The 25,082-nt window shown below is 32.9% G+C and overlaps 4 protein-coding genes across 4 annotated transcripts; all 4 read left to right on the forward strand.

Moving 5' to 3' along the window:
- Nucleotides 1–4,880: 4,880 nt before the first annotated feature.
- Nucleotides 4,881–6,354, forward strand: LOC122593905 (BURP domain protein RD22-like). Its single transcript, XM_043766364.1, has 3 exons — nucleotides 4,881–4,913; nucleotides 5,173–5,296; nucleotides 5,540–6,354. The coding sequence occupies exons 1-3, from the start codon at nucleotides 4,881–4,883 to the stop codon at nucleotides 6,352–6,354; spliced, it is 972 nt and encodes a 323-aa protein (XP_043622299.1).
- A 3,347-nt stretch (nucleotides 6,355–9,701) lies between these two features.
- On the forward strand, nucleotides 9,702–11,026 carry LOC122593914 (BURP domain protein RD22-like). The gene is made up of 3 exons (XM_043766376.1): nucleotides 9,702–9,737; nucleotides 9,942–10,086; nucleotides 10,200–11,026. Exons 1-3 carry the CDS (start codon nucleotides 9,702–9,704, stop codon nucleotides 11,024–11,026), a joined length of 1,008 nt encoding a protein of 335 aa, XP_043622311.1.
- Nucleotides 11,027–17,547: 6,521 nt separating this feature from the next.
- On the forward strand, nucleotides 17,548–19,545 carry LOC122593923 (BURP domain-containing protein 17-like). The gene is made up of 4 exons (XM_043766388.1): nucleotides 17,548–17,553; nucleotides 17,979–18,096; nucleotides 18,725–19,045; nucleotides 19,133–19,545. The coding sequence occupies exons 1-4, from the start codon at nucleotides 17,548–17,550 to the stop codon at nucleotides 19,543–19,545; spliced, it is 858 nt and encodes a 285-aa protein (XP_043622323.1).
- Nucleotides 19,546–21,590: 2,045 nt separating this feature from the next.
- Nucleotides 21,591–23,419, forward strand: LOC122593933 (BURP domain-containing protein 3-like). Its single transcript, XM_043766399.1, has 3 exons — nucleotides 21,591–21,698; nucleotides 22,337–22,457; nucleotides 22,638–23,419. The coding sequence occupies exons 1-3, from the start codon at nucleotides 21,591–21,593 to the stop codon at nucleotides 23,417–23,419; spliced, it is 1,011 nt and encodes a 336-aa protein (XP_043622334.1).
- Nucleotides 23,420–25,082: the final 1,663 nt, after the last annotated feature.

The raw sequence follows: 25,082 nt of genomic DNA on the forward strand, positions 1-25,082 counted from the left end.
TTAAGCATGCAAAATTCAACTTAACTGGAATGAAGATAATATGGGTGAAACTTAGATGGGTTCAAGTTGAATGACTGAATCTATTGATATCACAAAAGTTCGTCTTTTTATAAAAATGATTACTTGTTATCTCTTGTAAATATTGACATCAAAATAACAAAAATTATTATAAAAGAAACCGATAATATCAAATAGCTTCATTGACTGATGATATAATTAACAAACCACAATCTTGTTAAATGTTAAAAGCGGATGATATAAATATAAAGCTTGAATTTACTTCCAACTTTTTGACCACATGTTATAGATTTGTTAAAAGCTTAAGGTTATGCCCCTATCGGAATAAATTTGTTTAGTTGAAGGTTTTGGTTAAGGATATAAAATTCAAATTTAACGGGATGAGGATAATTTAGGTGAAATCAAATAGGTAGATATATATGAGATAGGTATTGTATTGTAATTTAGATGGAAGATACTTTGGGTGGAATAAGTTCAAAAAAATTTTTAAAACCATAATAATTTGGTAAATATCTTTGAAACTATACTAATTTGGTAAATAGTTTTTCTCACTACACTAATTTGGGAAAAAACTCGAATGGAATGATTAATTTATAGGATTAATTTAAATCAAATTCAAAATATTATTATTAGAACATTGAATAGTTAGAATAAGGATAAGGAAGTGTAATACATTCCCAACTTAGAGCCGACTTAAATGCATCCTCAGCCGATGTATAAGGATATTTGCAAAAGTTTTTGTTAGTTTAAAACTCAAACTTATGCTTAGCTGTCAAGAATAAAATGTTAGAAAAATTAAAAAACTGACACATAAGCCAAAATCCTAGTTGTCAAGAAAAAATGATTACCACATACACAAAAATTTATTCTTTCTTAGTTATATAGAGAGAAGAGAAGCTAGTATTTATCAAAGAAACATATCCAATTCCTTGGTTAACTGTGGTTGAAATGTACATTAAGAAATCTTCAAGCATATATATATATATATAAGTGAATATTTTGTCATTTGCTTGTAAACTAATTACCGGTAAAAATGCGAGGATAAAAGGTGGAACAACGTATGATAATTTTTGTATTATTCCCCAAACCCGTTTTAGTCGATGTTTCTTACCCATAACTAATCCCATTCGCGTTAGCGTCTTTGTCATCATGCCCTGTATACATAAATCTTGCCACTGATTGTAAATTTGTAACCAATACACGCATTGTAAATTTGTAATTAGTGATGGAAGCCAAGTTTAATTTGTATGATTGCATACAACCAATATACCATCCAAATTATCAATCCATGATCTTATCTCCCTTTATTCATCTTCACAAGATCAAAAATCCTCCCTCTAGTTATTTATATAAAACTAATTTTAATACCCGTACGATGTATGGTAGTTATATGGATTGTATCATAAAAAAATCTAAATATGCCTCATAGGCTCATACATGATTCATAAGTACAAAATAAATAGTGGTTAAAGTAAACCGATGATCGAAAATAAGTTATAATAAACATTGATAAATATAATATATGTCTAGTTAAAGTTTTAGATTTACAATAAATTTTTACAATCACATCAAATTTGGAACTTGTAAGCATAGTGAATAGCGAATAACCTTGCAATTTTGGATCGTAAACTTCAATTTTTGAAATATTCATGCTAATAACTTATTATAAGTAATATAATTGATAGGAGATGAAGAATTAAGAAGAAAAAGAGACAATTTTATTAATGAGAAAACGATCAATCAAATATGGTTATAATGTGTTTTGTATCCATAAGTCAACAGTTAGAGTTTAATTATAAGTCTAATAAAGAAATTGAATACATTATAGAATTGAATATATACTATTAAAAAAACTAATTTATAATAAAAATAAATTAATTAAAAAGACACGTGTCGATCAAGAATTACGCCACATGTCATTTCAAAATTTTTCTCAATCTTGTTTTAATTTAATACATTAGATATATTAAATTACTCCCTCCGTCCCATTTTAAATGTCTTATTTTGACTTTTCAAGTCTTTTTCTTTAAATTTTGACCAAAAATATCTTTATTTGTGTTATATATTAGTTGATGAAATTTATATCAATGAAAAGTATATCTAAAACTCAATAAATTTATATATTTTATAGGAAGTGTTATAAAATATAAACGAAAATATTTATGGTCAAAATTGAAAGCAAAAGACTTGACAAGTCAAATTTGGACAATTAAAATGGGACGGAGGGAGTATTAAATTTATTGTCAAAAAATAAGATTGGTGATGGAAATTTATATTTATGATAATAATGAATAAATATAATTTTTAATATAAGAGACATAATTATATTAAGAATCTATATTTATATATCAATTAAATAAATAAAAATTTTAGTTGTATATGGAAATCTAAAATCTAAAAAATATATAAATAAAGATTTAAGCTAACACGTGTCGTTTAAGAAACACGCCACGTGTCGATCAAAAGATGCATCACTCCTGTTTTAGTTTATTGGTATATATATATTAAGAAGTCAAGGATAAATCATATTTTAATATAACGTATCGACAAACTTATGTATTTAAAACTTTGATAGATAACATGAAATTTGGGGGTTTGCAATTCATTGTCTAACAGTATGGTTTAAGTATTAACTATTAAGTGAATAAATGATGAATGAATGATATTTTTTCTCTTCAAGTTATTTAATAAAGGCGGATGTTTTTTACTTAAATGTAAACGGTCAAAATAGATTATACTGTGATCATTTCTCAATCCTGGTTTTTGGAGACAAAGGTTATGGGTTTGATTCTCATCCCATCCCATGCAAAGGTTGGAGGGTCTTTTCTACCATTTAGGTAGAACATGGAAAAAGCCTCTCTACTTAGGTAGAGGTATGATTTGCCTACAACTTAACCTCCCCCATACACCGTCGAAGTATTGAGGCTCAAAACTCGCGGAAAGGCAACACTGAATAGTTTCTTTCTTTATTTATTTTTTCTTTTTGAAAGATGAATTTCGCTGGAAATTGGGTGTCACGATTCGACAGCGGAAAGTCTAGCATACGTTGTAGTAACTGGTTCCGCGCTAGAGAGCTCACTTGAAGTAGAAATGCCTATTTTAAATACCCGATGGGGGGTAAAACCACCTACTAATCCGCTCAAACACACAACGATTAATAGTTGTAAACCTGCCCCCTCAGACTTGAACCTGAGTATACCCAAGCCAAATCCTCTTACAAATGTAAACTCTTACAAATCTCAATTATTATATATCGATAATAATCCTTACATTACAAAAGTTCATAGACATTTACCTTATAAAAATCTTATATCAAATCATAATAAAACCCTTATTACTTTATCTATATGTAAAATCTTAATAGGTCCTAACAGGTCCAGATCTGTTAAGACACGGATCTTAACAGGTCCAAACCGGTTAAGACATGGATCTTAACAAGTTGTAACAGCTCTGGACCTGTTAAGACACAAAACCTGTTAAGATCAAACACGAAACCTGTTAAAAACATATCGTGTCGTGTTAACAGGTTTCGTGTCAAAATTGTCAGCCTTACCTCATGAGGCCAATATGATATAACAAAATGATTATAATTATGGGTACGTCCATTTAAAAAATAGTTAGTAGATAATAATGAGGCCAAGTGGTATTTTCTTAATAAAACAATAGTCCAATTACGTACACCCTAAATAAAACATATAACTATATAAGGTATCCCAAACAACTTATTATACGTCATTACATCATGAAAGGTAGTATGTCACTACTATGTCATATTGTCATGTACGTGGGATTGGAAATTACATAATGGCAACATGCACTTGTTCTTTTGTCTTTTACCACCATACATAATTGAAAGAAAAAAGTTTTTTTTACATAGTTGGAGGATTTAATTTGGTAGCAATTGTAAAGTTGTTAAAAAAAATACCTTTTCATTTGAAATGATAAAGACTAACTTCAATGTTAAAAGATGTATTTATATTTAGGCGTCTTTCGGTTGACACATTATATTTTTATAAATTCTTAAAATTCTTATAAAACCTTTAAATTAATTTTAGCTCTAACTATACATATATTCTTATATTTTTCACATATCAAACATTCTTGCAAATTATATATACAAACAAATAACAAAAAATACTATGGATATTCTAAAACATATCATAGGTTGAGGATATTTACCCAAAAATCTTTGGCTAAGAATACATCTTAGTGGTAAGGATATCTAAAAATTTCTAAAGAAATCCTTACTATCTTCTATTAGAGATAGTCTAAGTCGACACATATCATTAAAAAGAATTACACTGTTTTAGAATGTAGCTAGCTATGTGAGTCCGAACAAACTAGCTTGAAACCTGGGCTACACGAAGGTTGTACGTAAAACTTCCCCGAGTCGGCCCAGAACCCAATATAAACTCCTTACTCATCACCTCGCCGAATCGAGTCCGAGTTACGAGTTCTCCAACCTTGATGCGGACAAAATAATGATGAAGCGTGAATCTATCAATTAATCTAACGTTTAATTTTCAAGTTTGAATTATTATGTTAATGTTTTTAAACAACTATGTTTAAATTGGAAGGTTGGAATTTTTTTTAAAGTTCTATCACATATAATTTAAAAAATACTTATATTTAATTTGTATATAAAATTCCAATCCCAGTTCTTCCCGAGTCGAATCCGAGTCTCCAAAAATTCATGACTCCCCCTCGCTGAGTCGAGTCCGAGTTACGAGTTCTCCAACCTTAACTACACCCAACTATTAGCGCTATAGAGTCGATCTTCTTCCTCTATAAAAAGCACCTGCTATTATTCTTCTTGCTTCATCATAAATCACATTGTTTTTTACTTCAAGTGTTGAGTAATAATGGGGTTCTTACATATTACCACCTTTCTCTCCGTGAGTATTTAATTAATTAACATATGTAGAAAAGGCTTCTCTAATTGGCCAAAATGGATATGCTGTTTATTACTCGTAATTCTAATATATCTATCTCATTAATTATCTGCTTAAACTGATCGAACAAGCTAGGATGCTTGCATGCATTATATATGATCTTGTATTAAATATGCTAGCTAACTAATGGTACTATATGTATACATATTAGTTTGTTTAATGTTTTTAATTTTATTTTTTTGATCCTATATGATATTTTCAGATGTTGGCGTTGATTGTGAGCCATGCAGCAGCAGCTCATGTGAGTAGTAGTCCTGAAGCATATTGGAAATCGGTGTTGCCAAACACTCCAATCCCCAAATCTGTCTCCGAACTCCTCAAAATTGGTTAGTACTATTATACACCTTGCAACTTTTTTTTTATCCATACGTACTTTTAGAGGCGGTTTGGTTTACAGAATTTGGTGGAATAAAACTCAAATTCCATCCCGACCACAAACTTCTCATAAATCCTGATAACCAAACAACCCTTAATTAGCTAGAGATGTTATGTAATCAGATCAAGTACGTTGTTGTTATGATTTAATCTTAATGATTTATTTCCGATATGATGTTACCGGCCAATTAAAGATACACCACCTGGAACCCGTGCTGAGGAAGCTCACTCCGTCAGCATTGATGCCATCATAGATGGTCCACCAGCTACTCATGTTGATATAATTACCGGCGTTGGTGAACATGGGGCCAAGCATACCGGCCATGAGTATGTCCGATACGATTCAAAAGTGGCACTTTTCTTCCTTGAAAAAGACATGTATAGAGGCCACACAATGAACAACTTACAATTCACCACAACATTAACCATTCCATCATCACCTTTTTTACCCCGTGAAGTGGCAAACACGATACCCTTTTCATCAAACAAACTTCCCGAATTGTACACACGTTTTTCCATCAAACCCGAGTCTATAGAATCCAAATCAATGAAGAAAACCGTCAATTTCTGTGAAGAGAAGGGAACGGAAGAAGATGAGAAGTATTGTGCAACTTCCTTAGAGGACATGGTGGATTTTACCACATCTAAATTAGGTAAAAATGTTAAAGCTATCTCCACAGAGGTGATTAACGCTAACAAAGATACCTCGTTCCAAACGTACACCATAGACGGCTCAAGCAAAGTGGCAACAAATAAATTTGTGTCTTGTCACAGACAAAACTACCCGTATGCGGTATTCTATTGTCACAAAGCCATCAATACGAGAGCGTATATAGTATCCTTGTCCGGTGAAGATGGTACAAAAGCTAAAGCACTTGCAATATGTCACAAATACGCTGCAAAATTGTATCCTAAGGATTTGGTGTTTAAGCATCTGAACGTGAAACCAGGGACTTCTCCAATTTGTCATTTCCTACCAGAAGACCATGTTGTCTTTGTCCCTTACTAAAGATCCACGTACAACCGATTAATTAATTAATGATCGAATTAATTAATTAATGGGGGAGAACAATTAATCCTACGTTTGGTGAGATTTGTGATTTAGCGTTAGTAATATATAATAATGCAATGTGCACCAGAATTAAGTTAGAGATGCCATTGATCATGTACAATATTTTAGATTATTTCTGATTATTAGGCTTTGTATTTGAACTATGCATGCTCTGGTAATATGTTCTATAAAGTGTTGGTTACAATTGTCCTAGTATATGCTTGAAATAATTATTCAATTTTCTTGAAATTTTTAAATATAATGTCGTACGTCATTTAAATAAAACCCCAATCGAATTTTAGTACATTGGTAGATATGACATATTATATGTTTAATTTTATTTATTCATCGTGTTAACTGTACCTTTATGTAATTGTCTCGTTCGATAAATCGTCATGTGCTCATAGATTTTCGAGCTTTCTTTGTATATTGTCTTACTCATTCAATAGTTTCTTTTAAGATTCGTTGCCTACTTCTTTACGATTTTTACATCACTGGTCAATTTTGAAATTATCAAAATGAAGAAAAAAATGAAGAAAATGAAGGACGAAAAGTGAACAAAAAACTAACGAACATTGGCAACCTTAACAAAGAAAAAATAACGCCGTTATCGCAGGAACAGAAAGTGAAAAAATTGCCAACTTTAGGGTTCTTTTTGCCATTTTTTTACTTTAAAGACGAAAAGTAAACAACACACCAAGTTAAAGGACGAAAAATGTAACTTTCTCTATGTCTTTTATTAGAAGACTAGTAGGATGATTTCGTGAGAAATATATATATATGTATATATATATATAGTGAAACTATCATGTTGTGCCATAATAATGCTAAGTATACTAGTACTCTCAAGCAACCTTAATTAAATGTTAAACAGATGTTACAAATTTTTTTCTTAAGTGATGAAACCCAAGACTTACGAAAAAATTCCCTTAATGAGCCACTCCTATAAATATTGAAAGTGAGATTCAAACCCTGATTGATTTTTTCCAAGGTCAAAGACCTTACTAATAAGCCACCAACCCATTGGTGATGTGACATTTCTTAAAATTACTTGTTTTAGTCTTCTTTAAATTATTTTTAAATATATAAGAACTTGAGAATATTATTGATACTACACTCCAATTGGCGGAAAACAAAAGTTTTTAATTATTAATATCATTTAATATAACATATATTGTCCCGTCAGCTTTATGTGAACAAGCTAGCATACAATTTAGATTATGATTTAGATTATGCAAGGGAATTTAGTAAAAAGGGCCAAAAGTCACGAGAGTCGGAGATAACATTAAAAAAAATAACTAGAAAGGACCAAAAGTTATTTGAACACAAAAATAACACCAAGAAAAATAATTTTTTTAAAGAATTACAGATAAAACTATACTATTAATCAAAAAAATGGAGGGAGTCCGTCCCCCCTCGAGCCCCTTAATAGATCTGCCCTTAGCGAGTATGCTCTAATACGGAACGTATATTCGTTTTGATCATAAAAGTCAAAGTATCATACAAGAAATATCAATAATGTATACATACCGTATGGTGAGTGCTTGGATGTTTATGTCGAATTGGGGTGTTCTTATTTCCAAACAGTTTGATGAACATGGCGACAAGCATACAACTACGGACAACCATTTCAATTTAGATTCAGATTAAGGGGCACTTCTTATGTTTGCAAAGACATGTATCAAGGCCACACAGTGAACATATATAACAACTCATCACCAAGACAATTAGTCTTCCATCATCAACTTTTTTGCCCTGTAAAGTGGCTAACACAGCACAATACCCTTTTCATCAAAGAAACTTCCCAAATTGTACACATGTTTCTCCATCAAACCCGGTTGTAGTTTGGTTGTATGTAATCATACCAAATAAGCTCGGGTTCCAAACTCTTTTAGGCTTCTATTTTATAACTAAAGTAGCTTTAACTCTTTAAGCATTGCGAAATATTGGAGTAATATCCTACCAAATTAATCATGTGTGAGCTCATTGGGGTGATAACCCAATGGTTCGAATCCACACATGCAAATGTGGTGAGGGATGCTAGCAACGCTATACTCGGTTACACATTGGAGAGTAAATTCTTTAGAATGTTATCATCATTCAAACCCAGAGTGAACACATCAAAATTTGAGCTGTTAGTCATTTATCCATTCTTATTCCCCTAGATTATTGAAAATTTTAGTTGGTTGTATTTTGGTTGTATGTAATCATAAAAAATAAGCTCGAGTTCCAGACTATGTTAGGCTTCTATTTAATGAACTAGCTTTAATTAAGCTCTTTTTGCGAAATATTGGAGTAATATCCTACCAACACTTATGTTTATAGAACAACATTAATTACCACCATATCCATAGAACAAATACTAGTATTTTTTAACGATTGTTTTTTATTAGAACATATTTATCTCATATGTGGTCTCTACATTTACCGAGTAGGATGTCAACGCGGTAGTTCACAAGGAGAACACCGAGATAGATAGTCAAACGACATGATATCTACGGCATCGAATGTAATTTATGAGTCCATAAATAAATAAATCAACATATAGAAAATTGACTAATTGAGTAAAATTACAGGTTAGTTAATGAAGTCAGTTCAACTGTTAAATGCATCCTTAGTTTTTTTTCCACAAGTATAGATTCGACTTTTTGAAGTGATAAGTTTGTGAGTCTTTTTACCTGAATAACCTGAGTACGTACATGATTTCACCGTTGTCTGGTTAAGTTTTCTCTGATGTCATCTATAATTATGGGAATATGGGTCCATTTATAAAATGATTAGTAGATAATTTGAGGCCTAGTGGTATTTATAATACAACAAGATTCCAGTTACACCCTAAATAAAACATAGAGTTTCCCAAACAACTTATTGCTATCACATCTTAAGGGTAGCCTGTCATCGATGTGGGGTTAGAAATTAATCGAAGACAAAACGGCAAGATGCACCTCAATAATCTTAAATGTAATTTTTGTCTTTAATTACAATTGCAGTATAATTGGACTACGGTATATTATTATTGCATGGAATAACTTTTTCTTATATTTTTTGTTTTTTACAACATCAGGATATTATAGGATGGAAAAAAAATGAAAAGAAATAAATAAACTTTTTTTGTTTGGTTGCACTAGAAATAAGAAAGGAATGGGAATAATTTCTATTATCTCTATAAGAAAACTCGTAACCCGGATTGTCCTAATTATAGAGTCTTGATCTTCCTCCTCTATAAAAAGCACCCTTTTGTTCTCGTTACTTCATCAAAAAACACATTGTTTATTCGTAGTTCTACTACAAGTGTTTGAGTAATAATGGGGTTCTTGCATATTAGTATCACCTTTCTTTCCGTGAGTATTTAAGTAGATACATACATATATAGAAACTTAATTGGCTTCTCTAGCTTATTGCTCAAAATGGATATCCTGTTTTTATCTTATGTATTCGTAAATAATATAAACTTTTTCGTTTAGTTGAGTTCTTAATTCTAGCTCATTTACTTTGATTAACTTTGCTTAATTATTATTATTAATTTTTTTTGATATTATTTTCAGATCTTGTCATTGATGATTATGAGCCAGCATCCAGCAGCAGCCGATCATGTGAGTACGAGTAGTAGTAGTAGTCCTGAAACATATTGGAAATCTGTGTTGCCAAATACTCCCATCCCGAAAGCTATCTCCGAACTTCTCAATATTTGTACGTATTAATTAATTAGTACCATCGATCGATAATATATCTTCATTAAGTAGTAGTACTAATTATGTTGTGTTATCTTTAATTTCCGATGGATGTTGCCAATTAATTAAAAGATACACTAGTACCTGGAAACAACCGTGCTGAGGAAACTCACCCAATTAGTGTCAACGGAGTCGATGAACATATCATAGGGTCTACTACTACTCGTGCTGATAAAAGTTCCGGCACCTCCAGTACTAGTGATGGCGAGCATGCTGACGATACGAAGCCGATTTACCAATCAACAGGGGCACTTCTTATTCTCGAAAAAGACATGTATCAAGGCCACACAATGAACTTACGATTCACCAAAACATCAATCAGTCGTTCATCACCATCAACTTTTTTGCCCCGAGAAGTGGCTAACACAATACCCTTTTCGTCAAACAACCTTCCCGAGTTGTACACACGTTTCTCCATCAAGCCTGGGTCTAAAGAATCCGAATCAATGAAGAAAACTATCGGTTTATGTGAAGATGAGGCATTGAAAGGCGAGGAGAAGTATTGTGCTACTTGCTTAGAGGACATGGTGGATTTCACCACATCTAAGTTAGGTAAAAAGGTTAAAGCTATCTCCACAGAGGTAATTCACGCTAACAAATTCCAAAAATACACCATAGACAACTCAAGGAAGGTGGCAACAGCTAAATTTGTGAATTGTCACAAACGAAGCTACCCGTATGCAGTCTTCTATTGTCACAAAGTCGTATCTACGAGAGCGTATTTGGTGTCTTTGTCCGGTGAAGATGGTTCAAAAGCTAAAGCAGTTGCAATATGTCATGATAATGGCGCAAAATTGTATCCTAAAGATTTGGTGTTTAAGGTTCTGAAAGTGAAACCAGGGACGGCTCCAATTTGTCATTTCCTACCCGAAGACCATGTTGTCTTTGTCCCTTACTAAAGTACTACATACTATGTTTAATTATGATCATCGAATAACTAGTGGCCGAGTCCAATGAATTATTTGCATTGACGTACATACGTTTGGTGTGTTTAATTTGTATTTAATTTAGCGTTTGTATTTGTAATATGCAATGTGCACAAAATCTAAGTTAGATCGAGATGCCATTGATGCATTCTAAATGCACGTACAATAATTCAGATTGTTTCTGATTATTTGAGCCATGGGTGCTCGTATAATGTTCTATAGTAGCTTATCATCCATGTAATAAGACGTGGATTTGTACGTTAATTTTTACATGTTAAAACTTTTAACTAATATCTAAGTATATACTTTTACATACTTTTAAACCACAATTAAAATACCATGTTTATTTTCATGGAAAAATGTCACCAAATGATATTTTCAGCCATAAAACTAAAATATATTCATGGAACACATATACTTCAATAAGTGTAGTTCACCATTACATAGTAGTCACGTAACTATAAACAAGTTAGAGACATAGTCACATCACATCACGGGTCACGCCCATTGTTCACCTATAAAGATGCCTGCACACTGCGAGACCGAGTATGCTAGTACCGGTCTTGATCTTGCTTTTATGAACCCGGTTTTGCGAATACCAGGTCCGGTGACTTTTTTGAACCCAGTTTTCCTAATACCGGTTTACCTTGTTTCATAAAATTTGTTTCCCAAAACTTGTTTGACAAAACACCCGCTAAATATGTTCGTTTCAAAATAAATTCGTATCTTGTCACAAACAAAGCTACCAGTATGTGGTATTCTACTGTCACAAAGCCATCAATACTATAGTGTATATAAGATGTTACAAAAGCTAAAGAACTTACAATATGTCACAAATACGATGCAAAATTGTATCCAATGGATTTGGTGTTTAAGCATCTGAAAGTGAAACCCAGGGACTTCTCCAATTTGTCATTTCCTACCAGAAGACCATGTTGTCTTTGTCCCTTTACTAAAGATCGACGACGTACTACATACTATGATTAACTAATTAATGATCAAATTAATTAATTAATGGGGGAGAACAATTAATCCTATGTTTGGTATGATTTGTGAGTTAGCCGTTTGTTTTTTGTCAGTGTATGATGGTTCACGAATACACGACTTGTATATTTGCAACAAGACAAGAATATAAATAAGTAAATAAACAAGAACAATGAACAAGTTCAAGAGTAATACATCTAGGCAAGCATAATCATATGATTCATTGATTAAACAGTGAATACATGGTCGATTACATACACTTGACTTACAAGAAATACAAATGAACAAAAGTTAAATTGCTAAGCTTAGACACACTAGAAACTTAAGCAATACAAATTACAATTGACACACTTTTGAGGTGACAAACACACTTGATACAATGTGGCTGTGTTGCTTTATATAGAGGAAGAATTGGGGCAACACAGCCTTCTTTGATTGTGACTTGATGGTGGTTGTCGACATCCAATTGGCTCATGGTACTTGAATCATGTGCCCTTGTCTTCTATACCAAATCGGGTATGAGAGAGAGAACCCTTGCTTTGGTCCCAACATGTACCTTTGCCATTCAAGGCACATTACAGTTGGTTAACCACCATGTGACTTCTTGTCTTCATTTGATTTGAAGTCTTCCTGCCATGACCACCATGTTGGAGTATTCAACTTACTGAAGACGTTACTTCACCTGCTGATGACTTGCTAAGGACTTGCTGACGACATACGTCAGCGAGCAAGTCTTCTTCAGCGAATCTCAGACTTAACAGTATATCACCATCAGGCATATGGCATCAACATACTCGTCACTGGCTAAATCATTAGATTCAGCCCAGTCATGCTTTTCAGCGACCAGACCTTTTGCTGGTGTTTTGGCTTCTTCAAATTCAGTCATTTTCGCATTGAGCTGATAGTATTTGTTCCTGTACTTATTAGTAGATTTGGAAGAGTTAGGTTTAGGAGTTGCACGAGTTGGAATAACAACTCTGCATTCCTTTTGGTAGTGTCCCTTCCTTTCACATCTCCAACGCTCTTCTTGAGATTTATCAACAAAAGGCTTGTAGGTAGCAACCGATTTATGATTATTCCACCTTCGAGTGTACCTCTTTCCAGCGACTATAGCAAAGTCCATAAAGTCGTTGAACATCTTTTGTTTCTCTTCAGCATCGAGATCATCAACAAGAGATTGAATAGAGGGTGGAAGATTAGAAGGGCTGACACCAATATTTAGATTATTGGGCTCAGCGGAGACAAGGGCAAGAGTGTTAGTCACAAAAATATTAGAAGAAGAAGAACAACCAGCACTTCGTCATGCTTCAGAAGCTGCTCTTAGGTTTTGAGCTAAAACTCTTTCTTCAAATTGAAGCGTACCAATGAGGGACTCTAGGTCAAGAGTCTGCATTTGCTTTGTGATTATTAGAATTTGTCTTAATCCTTGCCACTTAATAGGAAGACTATCGATGAATTTATGACATACCTCAAAGTTATCATGAGGTATGCCAACATTTGTCATGTCATTCAACAACCTTTTGAATCGGGTATGTGTTGTCCAGACTTTCATCAGTTTTTGAAAAGAAGTTTTCATAAGCACGTTTAAGGTCAATTTTCTTGGTAACAATTGTGTCAGCAGAGCCTTCGTACATGTTGCACAATCTATCGTAGACTTTTTGAGAAGTGGGATACTCGATGACGAGTTACATGGTGTCAGTAGGAAGAGTGGTGACAATCATGTTTTTGGGTCTAGAATCAAGATTTACTAGTCTCCTCTCATCATTAGTCCATTGTACCTCTGGTTTGACTATGTCAATCACAATCTCAAGAGCATCAACAGTTGCTCCTGGTGTTCTTTGTACCAAAGTGGATACATATGGACCTTTGGTCAGTACGGTCATTAACTAAGGTTCTACACCCACGACGTGTAGTAACATTCTTTCCTTCCAAGATCCAAAGTCATCAGGCTCGAACCTTGGAGGAATAGACACGTAACCAAAGTCACATGTATTAACAAGTGTGGGTACAAAAGACAAACCTTTTGTTTCAAGAAAGAAATAAGAAATATGAAGGTTTATAAAGGAAATAAAAGAAACAGTACAAAATTAAGAGAAATATAAGTAAGCAATAAATCTTGTTTCAATGATTTAGAAACAGTGGCTCTGATACCACTTGACAGTCCACTATTTGCTTAACTTATATTGATTTAACAAGACAAGAATGTAAAGAACAAGAACAAAAGTAAAGTTCAAATACAAATATCTATGCAAGTCTAATCATATGTTTCATTGATTAAACACTGAATACATGGTCGATATTACAACTTGTCTTACAAGAAAATAATTGAACATACAATTGTTTAAGTTTAGACTAACTAGAAACTTAAATAATTTTACAAGAGAAAATAAGTGACACACACTTTATGGTAACAAACACAAAGTGTTTATGTTGCAGCTGTGTTGCTTTATAAAGAGGAGGAATTAGGGCAACACAACCTTGCTTTGATAGTGATGGATCGTGGATGTCAAAATCCTATTGGTTCGAAGTACTTACATCAGAAACCTTTGTCTTCTTTACCATTGAACATACAATTGTTTAAGTTTAGACTAACTAGAAACTTAAATAATTTTACAAGAGAAAATAAGTGACACACACTTTATGGTAACAAACACAAAGTGTTTATGTTGCAGCTGTGTTGCTTTATAAAAAGGAGGAATTAGGGCAACACAACCTTGCTTTGATAGTGATGGATCGTGGATGTCAAAATCCTATTGGTTCGAAGTACTTACATCAGAAACCTTTGTCTTCTTTACCATTTTGGGTATGAGAGAGAATCCTTATCTTCCGAATCCAACCGTACATTTGTTAAAAAAGGTACAAGACAGTTGGAATAACCACCATGTGACTCTTGTCTTCTTCCAGTTCAAATTCTTCCCACCTTGACATACAATTTGAGAAGAAATCACCCACTGACAAGAGTCACTGGACTCGCTGATGTGTCGCTGATAAGAACCATAAGCGACCAAGTATTTCAGCAAATCGTTGACTCAACAAAAGTGAAAACTGACAATTACTAACTAAAATAGTATGATTTTTTTACTGGAAAAAAAATGTGGACATCCATGAAAATATGTTTTGAAGACGTACTAATGACTTCTTAAGTTAAGTTTTTAATAAGTGGTATGATGATACTCGCATGATCATACGTGAACATCAGATAATTTGGTATAGGTTTTCAGTTTTACGATTCAAAATAATAGTATATATTCAGAATTAAAATTTAGAGTTTGTAAGAGCATCTTCAATGGTAAAATATTTTTCTAAAAGCTTTTTACTAAAAAACTTTCAGTACTACAATGGTAAAAGCTTTAAAATAGCTTGAAGTATTTTAAATTACAATTAAATACGTATAAAAGAGAGTGTAATAGCTTGAAAATTTTCAAACTTTTGATATAAACAAAACTTTTGACCTCAATGATAAAAAGTTTTTATAAAAACTTTTTATAATAATAATAAGTCTTATAAAAAGCTTTTTAAAAATATATACCATTGAAGGTGCTCCACAAGATCATTGGGGTCTGAGGTCAACCAGGTAGATAGATCATTGGCTATAGATGGTCCCAATGGTTGTCGGCACGTGGTTGATCCTGTATGAAAGAAAAAACACATTTCTGTTGACATATAGTTCATTTTGTGATGTATTTGATTGGTTAATTAATAATTTGTTTTTTATCAAGTTTGATCTTATGCTAAAAAAGTTAATGGTTTAACTTGTTGTCCGTCTGCTAACTATTTTTATTTTTATGTAAAGTATTATTCGGTAATGAAATGAAATATTTGACACAAAGTTGGATCTTAAGTAAATTGATGGGTGTTTTGTATTTATCATTTAAAAAGATCCAACGTTAAATAGTACAAAGTGGTATATATAACCGTAATGAAATGTCGATTATGCAGTGGTTTTTCTATGTTCTTTAAACATTTTCCAAAAATTTGTTGTAACAACATTCATATAGTACACATGAAAAAAATCATCGAAAGACAAGATGAAAGAAAGAAAATCAAAACAAGATAAAGAGAAAGAAAATCATTAGATGATTTTAATTTTTAAGAAAAACTATCATATTTCTTTTCTTGAAGATTAGTGGATGATTTTGTGAGAAAAACGTATCATTATTTTTTGTTATAAATTTAAACTATCATGTTGTGCCACTCCGTCCCATATTAATTGTCTAATTTTAAATTATCAAGTTTTTTTTTTCTTTAACTTTGACCATAAATATCTTTGTTTGTGTTATATAGTAGTTAATAAAAGTTATGTTAATAAAAAGTATATTTAAAACTATATCGTCCATATATTTTATATGAAATGTTATATGATATAAACAAATATTTTTATGGTCAAAACTGAAAAGAGAAGACTTGACAAATCAAAATTGGATATTTAATATGTGACAATTTAAAATTGGACCTTGCTAGTGTAGAGTAGTACTCTCACCCAACCTTAATTAAATGCTAATCAGACGTGACATTTTTTAAAACTTGTTTTAGCTAGTCTTCTTCAAATTATTTTTAAGAGGCCACCCAATGAAACTAGTCCTCCACTCGTCCTTCGTACTTGTCTGCTTCACTAGTCCCTACAGGGACGAGTTATTATAGGTGGGGTTTTTATTTTTAATCCTATATACATACAAAGAAGAAGATAAAAAAAAATTAGTGGGTCCAAGACTAGTCCTTGAAGGATGAGTGCATCGGGTATGTTTTGGAGAGATTAATCCTTGAAGTGTTTTTTGTTGATATGACGCTGATAGGGACTAGTACTTGAGGGATGAGTCCTGGGTAGCCTCGAACTTAAGAATATTATTGATACTACAAGCCATTGGCGGAAAACAAAAGTCTTTCATATATTAATATCTTATTTTCGTAGATTTAATATACTTAATAGTGTCCCATCAGCTTTATATAAAAAGAACAAGTATACAATTTAGATTATGATTTAGATTATGCAAACTGTTTGAAAGATCAAAGTCTCAAAACAAATGTGAGTGGATACAGAGTAATTACAAATGAATAGATATATATACATAAAAAATATATATTGATTTGAAGAAAAGGATAATAACGAGATCGACCAGTTCAATATAGCTTATAACAAATCGTCAAATACGTTTAAGCGACTCGAAGACATTTAGTATATCACTCGATCCTTAAATATATTCAATTCTTTCGAGTGTTGTGTAGTACAACAATACGCCAATTGCATGTCTCCGAGAAAAATGTCCAATATATTGACTAACTTTGACTTGAAATATACAACATATAAAATCTCCAACCGGACCAACCATATATGCAAGTGACTGAATTGCCATTTGCTTGTAAAATAAACACTTTCGCCTAAAAAAGTACACTATCTTATTAGAAATGGTAAACAAATTAATTAACAAAAAGGCTTATCGATCGTTAAGAGGACGGTTGGACAGGTATCCCAATTTCTTAGACCTGTATTACTAGGAATTTTTTTGCACGGAATGCAAGTATGTAACTTTATAAGCCGAACTTGTAATCCGGACTACCTTTTCATATAAAGTCGTGATCTTCTTACTCTATAAAAAGCACCCTATTATTGTTGTTACTACTTCATCATAAGAGTAAGACAAATTGTTTTTAGATTTACTTCAAGTGTTGAGCGTGATGGGGTTATCACATATTATCACCTTTCTTTCCGTGAGTATTTATTTAAATAACAAAAAAGGCTTCTCTAATTAATTAGTCAAAATGGATATCCTGTTTTACTTATTCGTAATTATAATCTTTCTAAGTTTGGTCATTATTCCAGCTCATTACTTTGATTCACTCTGCTTCATAATCCTAAACAGCATGCTGGTTGATATTAATTCACGGTCTAATTAACAATTTGTATAATGTTTGTTTTTTTTTTTTGTATCTTATATAATTTCAGTTGTCAATATTAATTGTGAGCCGTGCAGCTGCTGCTGATGTGGCTCCTAAAACATATTGGAAATCTGTGTTGCCAAACACTCCCATCCCCAAAGCTGTCTCTGAACTTCTAAATATTGGTTAGTATGTTATACAGTCTCGATAAACTTCATTTCAGTCTTCAATATATATTCTGTGACATTGATGTATGCAGTTTAACATCAATATTCTGTGACCATTTTCTGAGCCCTTACCAACTTCCGTAATAACAAAATCGCCAACAAGCTAGTCTAACAGCTTATTGAATTTAATCATAGTTGTTTATGCTATTATCTTTCAGATGTTGTCGAACTCACCACCTGGGACGTACAGTTGTTTTTAATTAGTAGAGGGATATATAAACTTTTTTCTATCATTATGTTTCGGATATAATATTCAGGTTGGGTCAAATAATAATGACGCCAAAAATTTAAGTTTTTCTTCTATCGTCATGTGTCATGAGCTATAAAAATTAACATATCAAATGGACTTAAAGTTTTAGATTAATAAAAATAGGAGACCTGAAATTTTATAAAGAATTATTGGTTTATAAATATATATATATATATATATTTAAACGAAATATGAACAAAATAACACTAATGCGCGAAAAATGAGGCGGATTGGGCCCCTTGGACCCCAATAAAGATCCACCCTTCACGTGGAGCCCACTCTGTGAAAAGTCACTGAGTGCTCGATTTGATGAACATGTTATAGATACGTTCCCAGGTACTCGTGTTGATAAAACCAGCTACATTGTTGGTGAACAAGACGGCAAGCATACAACAACGGACAGCCATTTCAATTTAGATTCAGAAGGGGCGCTTCTTATCCTCGAAAAGGACATGTATCAAGGCCACGCAATGAACATACAATTCATCACCGAGACAACCAGTCTTTCATCATCAACGTTTTTGCCACGTAAAGTAGCTAACACAATACCCTTTTCATCAAAGAACCTTCCCGAATTGTACTCACGTTTCTCCATCAAACCTGGGTCTATAAAATCCGAATCATTGGAAAAAACTATCAATTTATGTGAAAAGAAAGGTGAGTTGAAGTATTGTGCTACTTCTGTAGAGGACAAGGTGAATTTCACTACATCCTCTAATACGTTGAGTAAAAAGGTAATTGAAGGTATCTCAAACACGTATTGTGCAACTTGCTTAGAGGACATGGTGGATTTCACTACATCTAAATTAGGTAAAAAGGTAACAGCTATCTCCACAGAGGTAATTCACCCTAACAAATTCCAAAAATACACCATAGACAGCTCAAGGAAGGTGGCAACAAATAAATTTGTGGTATGTCACAAACTGAGCTACCCATATGCGGTATTCTATTGTCACAAAACCATGAATACTAGAGTGTATTTGGTATCTTTGGTGGGTGAAGATGGAACAAAAGCTAAAGGACTTGCAATATGTCACGATAACGGCGCAAAATTGTATCCTAAAGATTTGGTGTTCAAGGTTTTGGGAGTGAATCCCGGGACTACTCCAATCTGTCATTTCCTACCTGAAGATCATGTTGTCTTTGTCCCTTACTAATTGAAGACTATTATTACTTAATGATCGAATTAATCAATGGGGGAGAACTATATATTAATCCTACGTTTGGTGTAATTTGTATTTTAGCGCTTGTAATAATGATGCAATTCTTAGGCATAAGAAGTTAGAGATATGCCATTGATGTACGATACTTTAAATATTTCTCTGATTATTAGTCTTTGTATTTGTCCTATGGATATATTGGTAATTAATGTTGTTCTATAAACACAAGTGTTTGCTATAATTGTAGGATATTTAACTATATTACTCCAAGATTTCGAAAAAGAGCTTAAAGCTAGTTCATTAAATAGAAGCCTGAACAGAGTTTGGTACCCGAACTTATTTAATTTGTATGATTACATACCACCAACTAAAATTTTCAATAATCTAGTGTGTCAGTGTGTCTTAACTTGACCTCTCACGCCTCATATATAAATAAGTATGAATCAGTATTTACAACATGCATGACACATCTCTATTTTCCAACCATGATCTTAAATCCCTTTAGGCCTTTATTCATCATCACATGATCATAAATCCTCCGTATAGCTATTTAAATAAAATATTGAAAAGTCAAGAAAAAATCATATTTAACTATTACGTATCGATAAATTTATGTATTAAAAACTTAGACGTATAAATGAAATCTGGGGTTTCATTGTCTCACAATTGGTAGAAGTATCAAGTAATGTATTAACGAATGAGTTTTCTCTTGTTTAGTTTATCTAATGAGGGCGTTTTTTTTACTCAAATATATGTGCTTATCACATACCCGTTTCTTAAGCAGTCTTATCTATCCGAAGATATTATTTAGCAATATATGAGGGCTAAATAATACGAGATGTGAATACGAGACCTATGGGTCCAATAATTAATAAATCAATATAATAACAATTAGACTAATTATTGAGTATAATTACGAGTTAGCAAATGAAATCAGCTCAATTGTTAAATGCATTTTTAGATTTTTTTCACAAGTCTTTTTTTTTTTTAATTTTTTTTACGAGTTAGCAAATGAAATCAGCTTAATTATTAAATGCATTTTTAGTGTTTTTTTCAGAAGTCTTGTATTCAACTATATTTAAAGTGACAAGTTTATGAGGTTTTTTCGACGAATAACTTGTAACGATCCATGGTTTATATCTTATAGAGTACGTGCAGAGCTGTAACATTGTAATTTGAGGTTTCCCCTTTTGTCAAATTCAGATATATATATATATATATATATATAACATACGAGCAATTACGGAAATATGGGTCCATTTACAAAATGATTAGTAGATAATTGAGGCTAGTGGTATGTATAATACAACAAGATTCCAATTACACCCTAAATAAAACATAGAACTTCCCAAACAACTTATTGTTATTACATCTAAAAAGGTAGCCTGTCATCGATGTGGGGTTAGAAATTAAAAGAAAACAAAGCAAGATGCACCTCAATAATCTTAAATGTAATTTTTGTCTTTGCAGTTGTAGTATAATTGGACTATATTATAATTGCATGGAATAATTTTATTTTTTTTTCTTTTAACCAATGTACAGGTACCACCACCTATACTTGTTGACTAGTAACTTTCTATTCGACTTAAAAACATGATTTTTTGACTTGTGACTCGACTCATAAGAGTCAGAATATTTTTGAATAGTATATACTATACAATAGTTATATACATGTGACGTTTTTAAAAACAAAATATAAGTTTATCATTTTAATAGATTTACCAAAATATTACAAATCAATGGTTTTTAATCATAAAGTTGAAATATAATTTCATAGTCGCAATAAAATGATCAAAACTGTATAGATAACACACAAAATAACGTAGTAATAAATGTAATACAAGTATATAATATAAAACCATGCATAGTATATGATCAAACTACAATAGTTATAAGTTTATGACTCGTGACTCGGTCCAAGTTAACACAATGACTCGTAATATTCTGGACAAAAACAAGTCATCTAGCGAGTCGACTCATTTTTGGTGTAAATCAACTCAACTCGTAAGAGTCAACTTGTGACTCGTAAGAATGTAACAACTATGCCGCCACCATATGATCATATGGGCCCACAGATGAAAACTGCAAGTCACATGTTTAAATTTTGTCAAAGGCAAGTAGCTAAAGAGACTATATCTTGTGATTTATGTGTGAGAATGATGAGTTATCGGATATGAATTCTATGCGGTAGTGTGCGTTCTTGGTACCAAGACGGTATATGGGACCAGGGAGTTGCCACCTATTTACACACACAAAAAAGATTCTTTTTATATTTTTTACAATAACATGTATTTGGTAGGGTGAAATGACATGGGACAAAATAAGAAAAAGTTTTTTTTGTTTGCTTGCAGTAGTAATGAGAAAGAAATTGGAATAAGATATATGAGAAAGAAATTGGAATAAGTTTTATTATCTTTATAAGAAAACTCGTAACCTAGATTACCCTAACTATAGAATCATGATCTTCCTCCTCTATAAAAAGGACCCTCTTGTGTTCTTGTTATTCATCACAAAACACATTGTTTATTCGCAGTTCTACTTCAAGTGTCGAGTAATATATAATGGGGTTCATGCATATTATCACCTTTCTTTCCGTGAGTATATATTTAAGTAGCAAATTACATAGAAACTTTTGGCTTCTCTTATATTGCTCAAAATGAATATATATATCCTGTTTTTATTTACGCATTCGTAAATCTAAACTTTTTTTAGTTAAGAGTTATTCTAGCTCATTATTTGATAATAACGTTGGCTTAAGTAATTTATTTTTTTTAAACTTTATTTTCAGCTGGCATTGATTGTGAGCCATGCGGCAGCAGCTCATGTAAGTAGCACTCCGGAAACATATTGGAAATCCGTGTTGCCAAACACTCCCATCCCCAAAGCTGTCTCCGAACTTCTCAATATTGGTAATATATTAGCACTACGTACATCAATTGCATAATGATCTCGCGCGATAATCTAGCTTAATTCATTCATTCAATATTTCAGATATAAATACCTGGCTTGCAACTTTTTTAAATTCTATCCATACGTACGTACTTTTATGAATAGATTTAATTTATATCTTTCCGATGTTGTTGCAATAGATACACCACCGGGAACCCGAGTTGATGAGCATCATGTCATAGATACACGTACACCCCAACCAGGTGCTCGTGTCGATACAACCCGCAGCTCCAGCGCCAAGATATTGGGTTACACTTCAGAAGGGACATCACTTCTCTTCCTCGAAAAAGACATGAATCAAGGCCACACAATGAACATACAATTCACCAAAACATCATCCATCACTCGTCCATCATCATCACCTTTTTTGGCCCGTGAAGTGGCTAACACAATACCCTTTTCATCAAAAAGCCTTCCTGATCTGTACACACGTTTCTCCGTCAAACCCGGGTCTATAGAATCCGAATCAATGAAGTACACTATCGGTTTATGTGAAGAGAAGGCAATGAAAGGCGAGGAGAAGTATTGTGCTACTTCCTTAGAGGACATGGTGGATTTCACTACATCAAAAGTAGGTAAAAAGGTGAAAGTTATGTCAACACAGGTGATTAATGCTAACAAAATGCAAAAGTACACCATAGACAGCTCAAGGAAGTTGGCAACAACAGAGTTTGTGAATTGTCACAAACGAATCTACCCGTACGCAGTCTTCTATTGTCACAAAGTCATGGGTACTAGAGCGTATTTGGTATCTTTGTCAGGTGAAGATGGTTCAAAGGCTAAAGCACTTGCAGTATGTCACGACAACGGTGGAAAATTGTATCCTAAGGACATGGTGTTTAAGGTTCTGGGAGTGAGACCAGGGACTACTCCAATCTGTCATTTCCTACCTGAAAACCATATTGTCTTTGTGCCTTACTAAAGACCGGCGTAGTAGAAGAATGCATTAACGCGTACGTACGTTTGTTTGGTGTGATTTGTATTTGATTTAGCGCTTGTAATATATAATAATGCAATTAATGCCCGCGCGCGCTCATATGAAGTTAATTAAGATGGAGATGCCATTGATATCATGCAAGTACAATAGTACTTTTAGGTACGTTGTTTCGATCGATCCGAGTAACTAAGTCTTTGTATTTTAGCTATGGATATGCTGGTATAATGTTCTATGAATTGAATACAAGTGTTCGTATAATTGTACTACGAGTAGTAATTTTTTTTTTTTTTTAACAATGGAATAGTTAACGGTACTTATTATTCGAGACACCACAATGACAACCAATTGGGTAGTAAGCGGAGCACGAACCAGTCATGTATGGGATGAAAACCAGGACTCTCGATGGACCACCAACCCATTAGCAATTGTACTAGTAATTAATTATCAGTACTTTTTTCCTAGAGACTATAACGGATAAGTGGCTAACACCATACGCGGATGCGCCCATGTACGTCGGTTCGACTCATGGCAACGCTCTAAAGGGTTTGTTCTCCATGTATTAGATGGGTATAACGTTGCTAATTAAGAACCCCTTGATCATCACATTTGCATGTGACAAAATTCGAACCTGATGACGCCACAAGAAGAAACCACATTATTAAAAATCCTCTGAACACTAACTCACTAGGCTAACAACCCCAAATACCCAATGGCATTAATTATTTACTTCGTATTCAATAGTTTCTTGCACTCTTTAATTGATCATAACTTTCACACATTATTTATTTTGGTAGTATTTTTCAAAAGAGGTTAAAGCTAGTTTAATAGGTCGTAGGGTCCATTCGATATGTGTACATGTGTGTAAAGTAAAATGATGTGGGTAGTGAACAAGTCTTGTTGGCCGTAGTACTGTGTCAATCTATATATGACGTTAACTATATGACGTTGAGATACCAATACAGATGAATGACGTTAATAAGATATTATTGGAAGTGTTCTAATCACTTGTCAAAAATATATGGATCGATATACATATATATATTGTCATATATACAGTGCTGTAAAACTCGGCCGGTTCGGCCGGGAATTCGGGATCTGAATCGGGGGTTAAACGGGTCGAGTTGGCTGGAATCGGGTCAAAACTTGATCAACGACTTGGTCGCTTGTAAAACTCGGTCAAACTCGCATGGATCGGTCAAAAATCGGGTGGATCGGTCAAGAATCGGCCGGATCGGGTCAAAACTCGGGTCAACTTTGGTCAAAGTTTGCTAAATTAGTTTAAATTTATGATTCTAATGAATGAAGCTTGAACTTTGAAGAACTATATTAAAGTTTTTAAACAATTATATTTTAAGTTTGAAGTTTATTCCTTATAATTTTAAAAAATATAAATTTTCTATATAAAAACCTGATCCGAGTTCTTCCCGATTACGATCCGAGTTTTTAAAAGCTCGTGACTCCCCCACTCGCCGATCCGATCCCGAGTCACGAGTTTCCCAACCTTGCATATATATATATATATATAGTGAAAAGTTATTTTGAGAACCTTTTTTTTGCGAGAACTTTTGAGAACTTTTTAAATCAAGCCCAACCGATGATTATTCTTTATATGAAAATTGTTTTTTGATTGTTTTCTGAATAACTTATG

Source organism: Erigeron canadensis, chromosome 1 (genome assembly GCF_010389155.1).
Source record: "Erigeron canadensis isolate Cc75 chromosome 1, C_canadensis_v1, whole genome shotgun sequence".
Lineage (NCBI taxonomy): Eukaryota > Viridiplantae > Streptophyta > Magnoliopsida > Asterales > Asteraceae > Erigeron > Erigeron canadensis.

Coding starts and splice junctions, on each gene's coding strand:
- LOC122593905 (XM_043766364.1), top strand. CDS start 4,881: ATGGGGTTCTTACATATTACCACCTTTCTCTCC. Junction 4,914..5,172: donor ATATTACCACCTTTCTCTCC/GTGAGTATTTAA, acceptor TGATATTTTCAG/ATGTTGGCGTTGATTGTGAG. Junction 5,297..5,539: donor CTCCGAACTCCTCAAAATTG/GTTAGTACTATT, acceptor GGCCAATTAAAG/ATACACCACCTGGAACCCGT.
- LOC122593933 (XM_043766399.1), top strand. CDS start 21,591: ATGCCGCCACCATATGATCATATGGGCCCACAGATGAAAACTGCAAGT. Junction 21,699..22,336: donor CTATATCTTGTGATTTATGT/GTGAGAATGATG, acceptor CTTTATTTTCAG/CTGGCATTGATTGTGAGCCA. Junction 22,458..22,637: donor CTCCGAACTTCTCAATATTG/GTAATATATTAG, acceptor TTGTTGCAATAG/ATACACCACCGGGAACCCGA.
- LOC122593923 (XM_043766388.1), top strand. Junction 18,097..18,724: donor CTCTGAACTTCTAAATATTG/GTTAGTATGTTA, acceptor ATACGTTCCCAG/GTACTCGTGTTGATAAAACC. Junction 19,046..19,132: donor CAATTTATGTGAAAAGAAAG/GTGAGTTGAAGT, acceptor AGGTAATTGAAG/GTATCTCAAACACGTATTGT.
- LOC122593914 (XM_043766376.1), top strand. CDS start 9,702: ATGGGGTTCTTGCATATTAGTATCACCTTTCTTTCC. Junction 9,738..9,941: donor TTAGTATCACCTTTCTTTCC/GTGAGTATTTAA, acceptor TATTATTTTCAG/ATCTTGTCATTGATGATTAT. Junction 10,087..10,199: donor CTCCGAACTTCTCAATATTT/GTACGTATTAAT, acceptor ATTAATTAAAAG/ATACACTAGTACCTGGAAAC.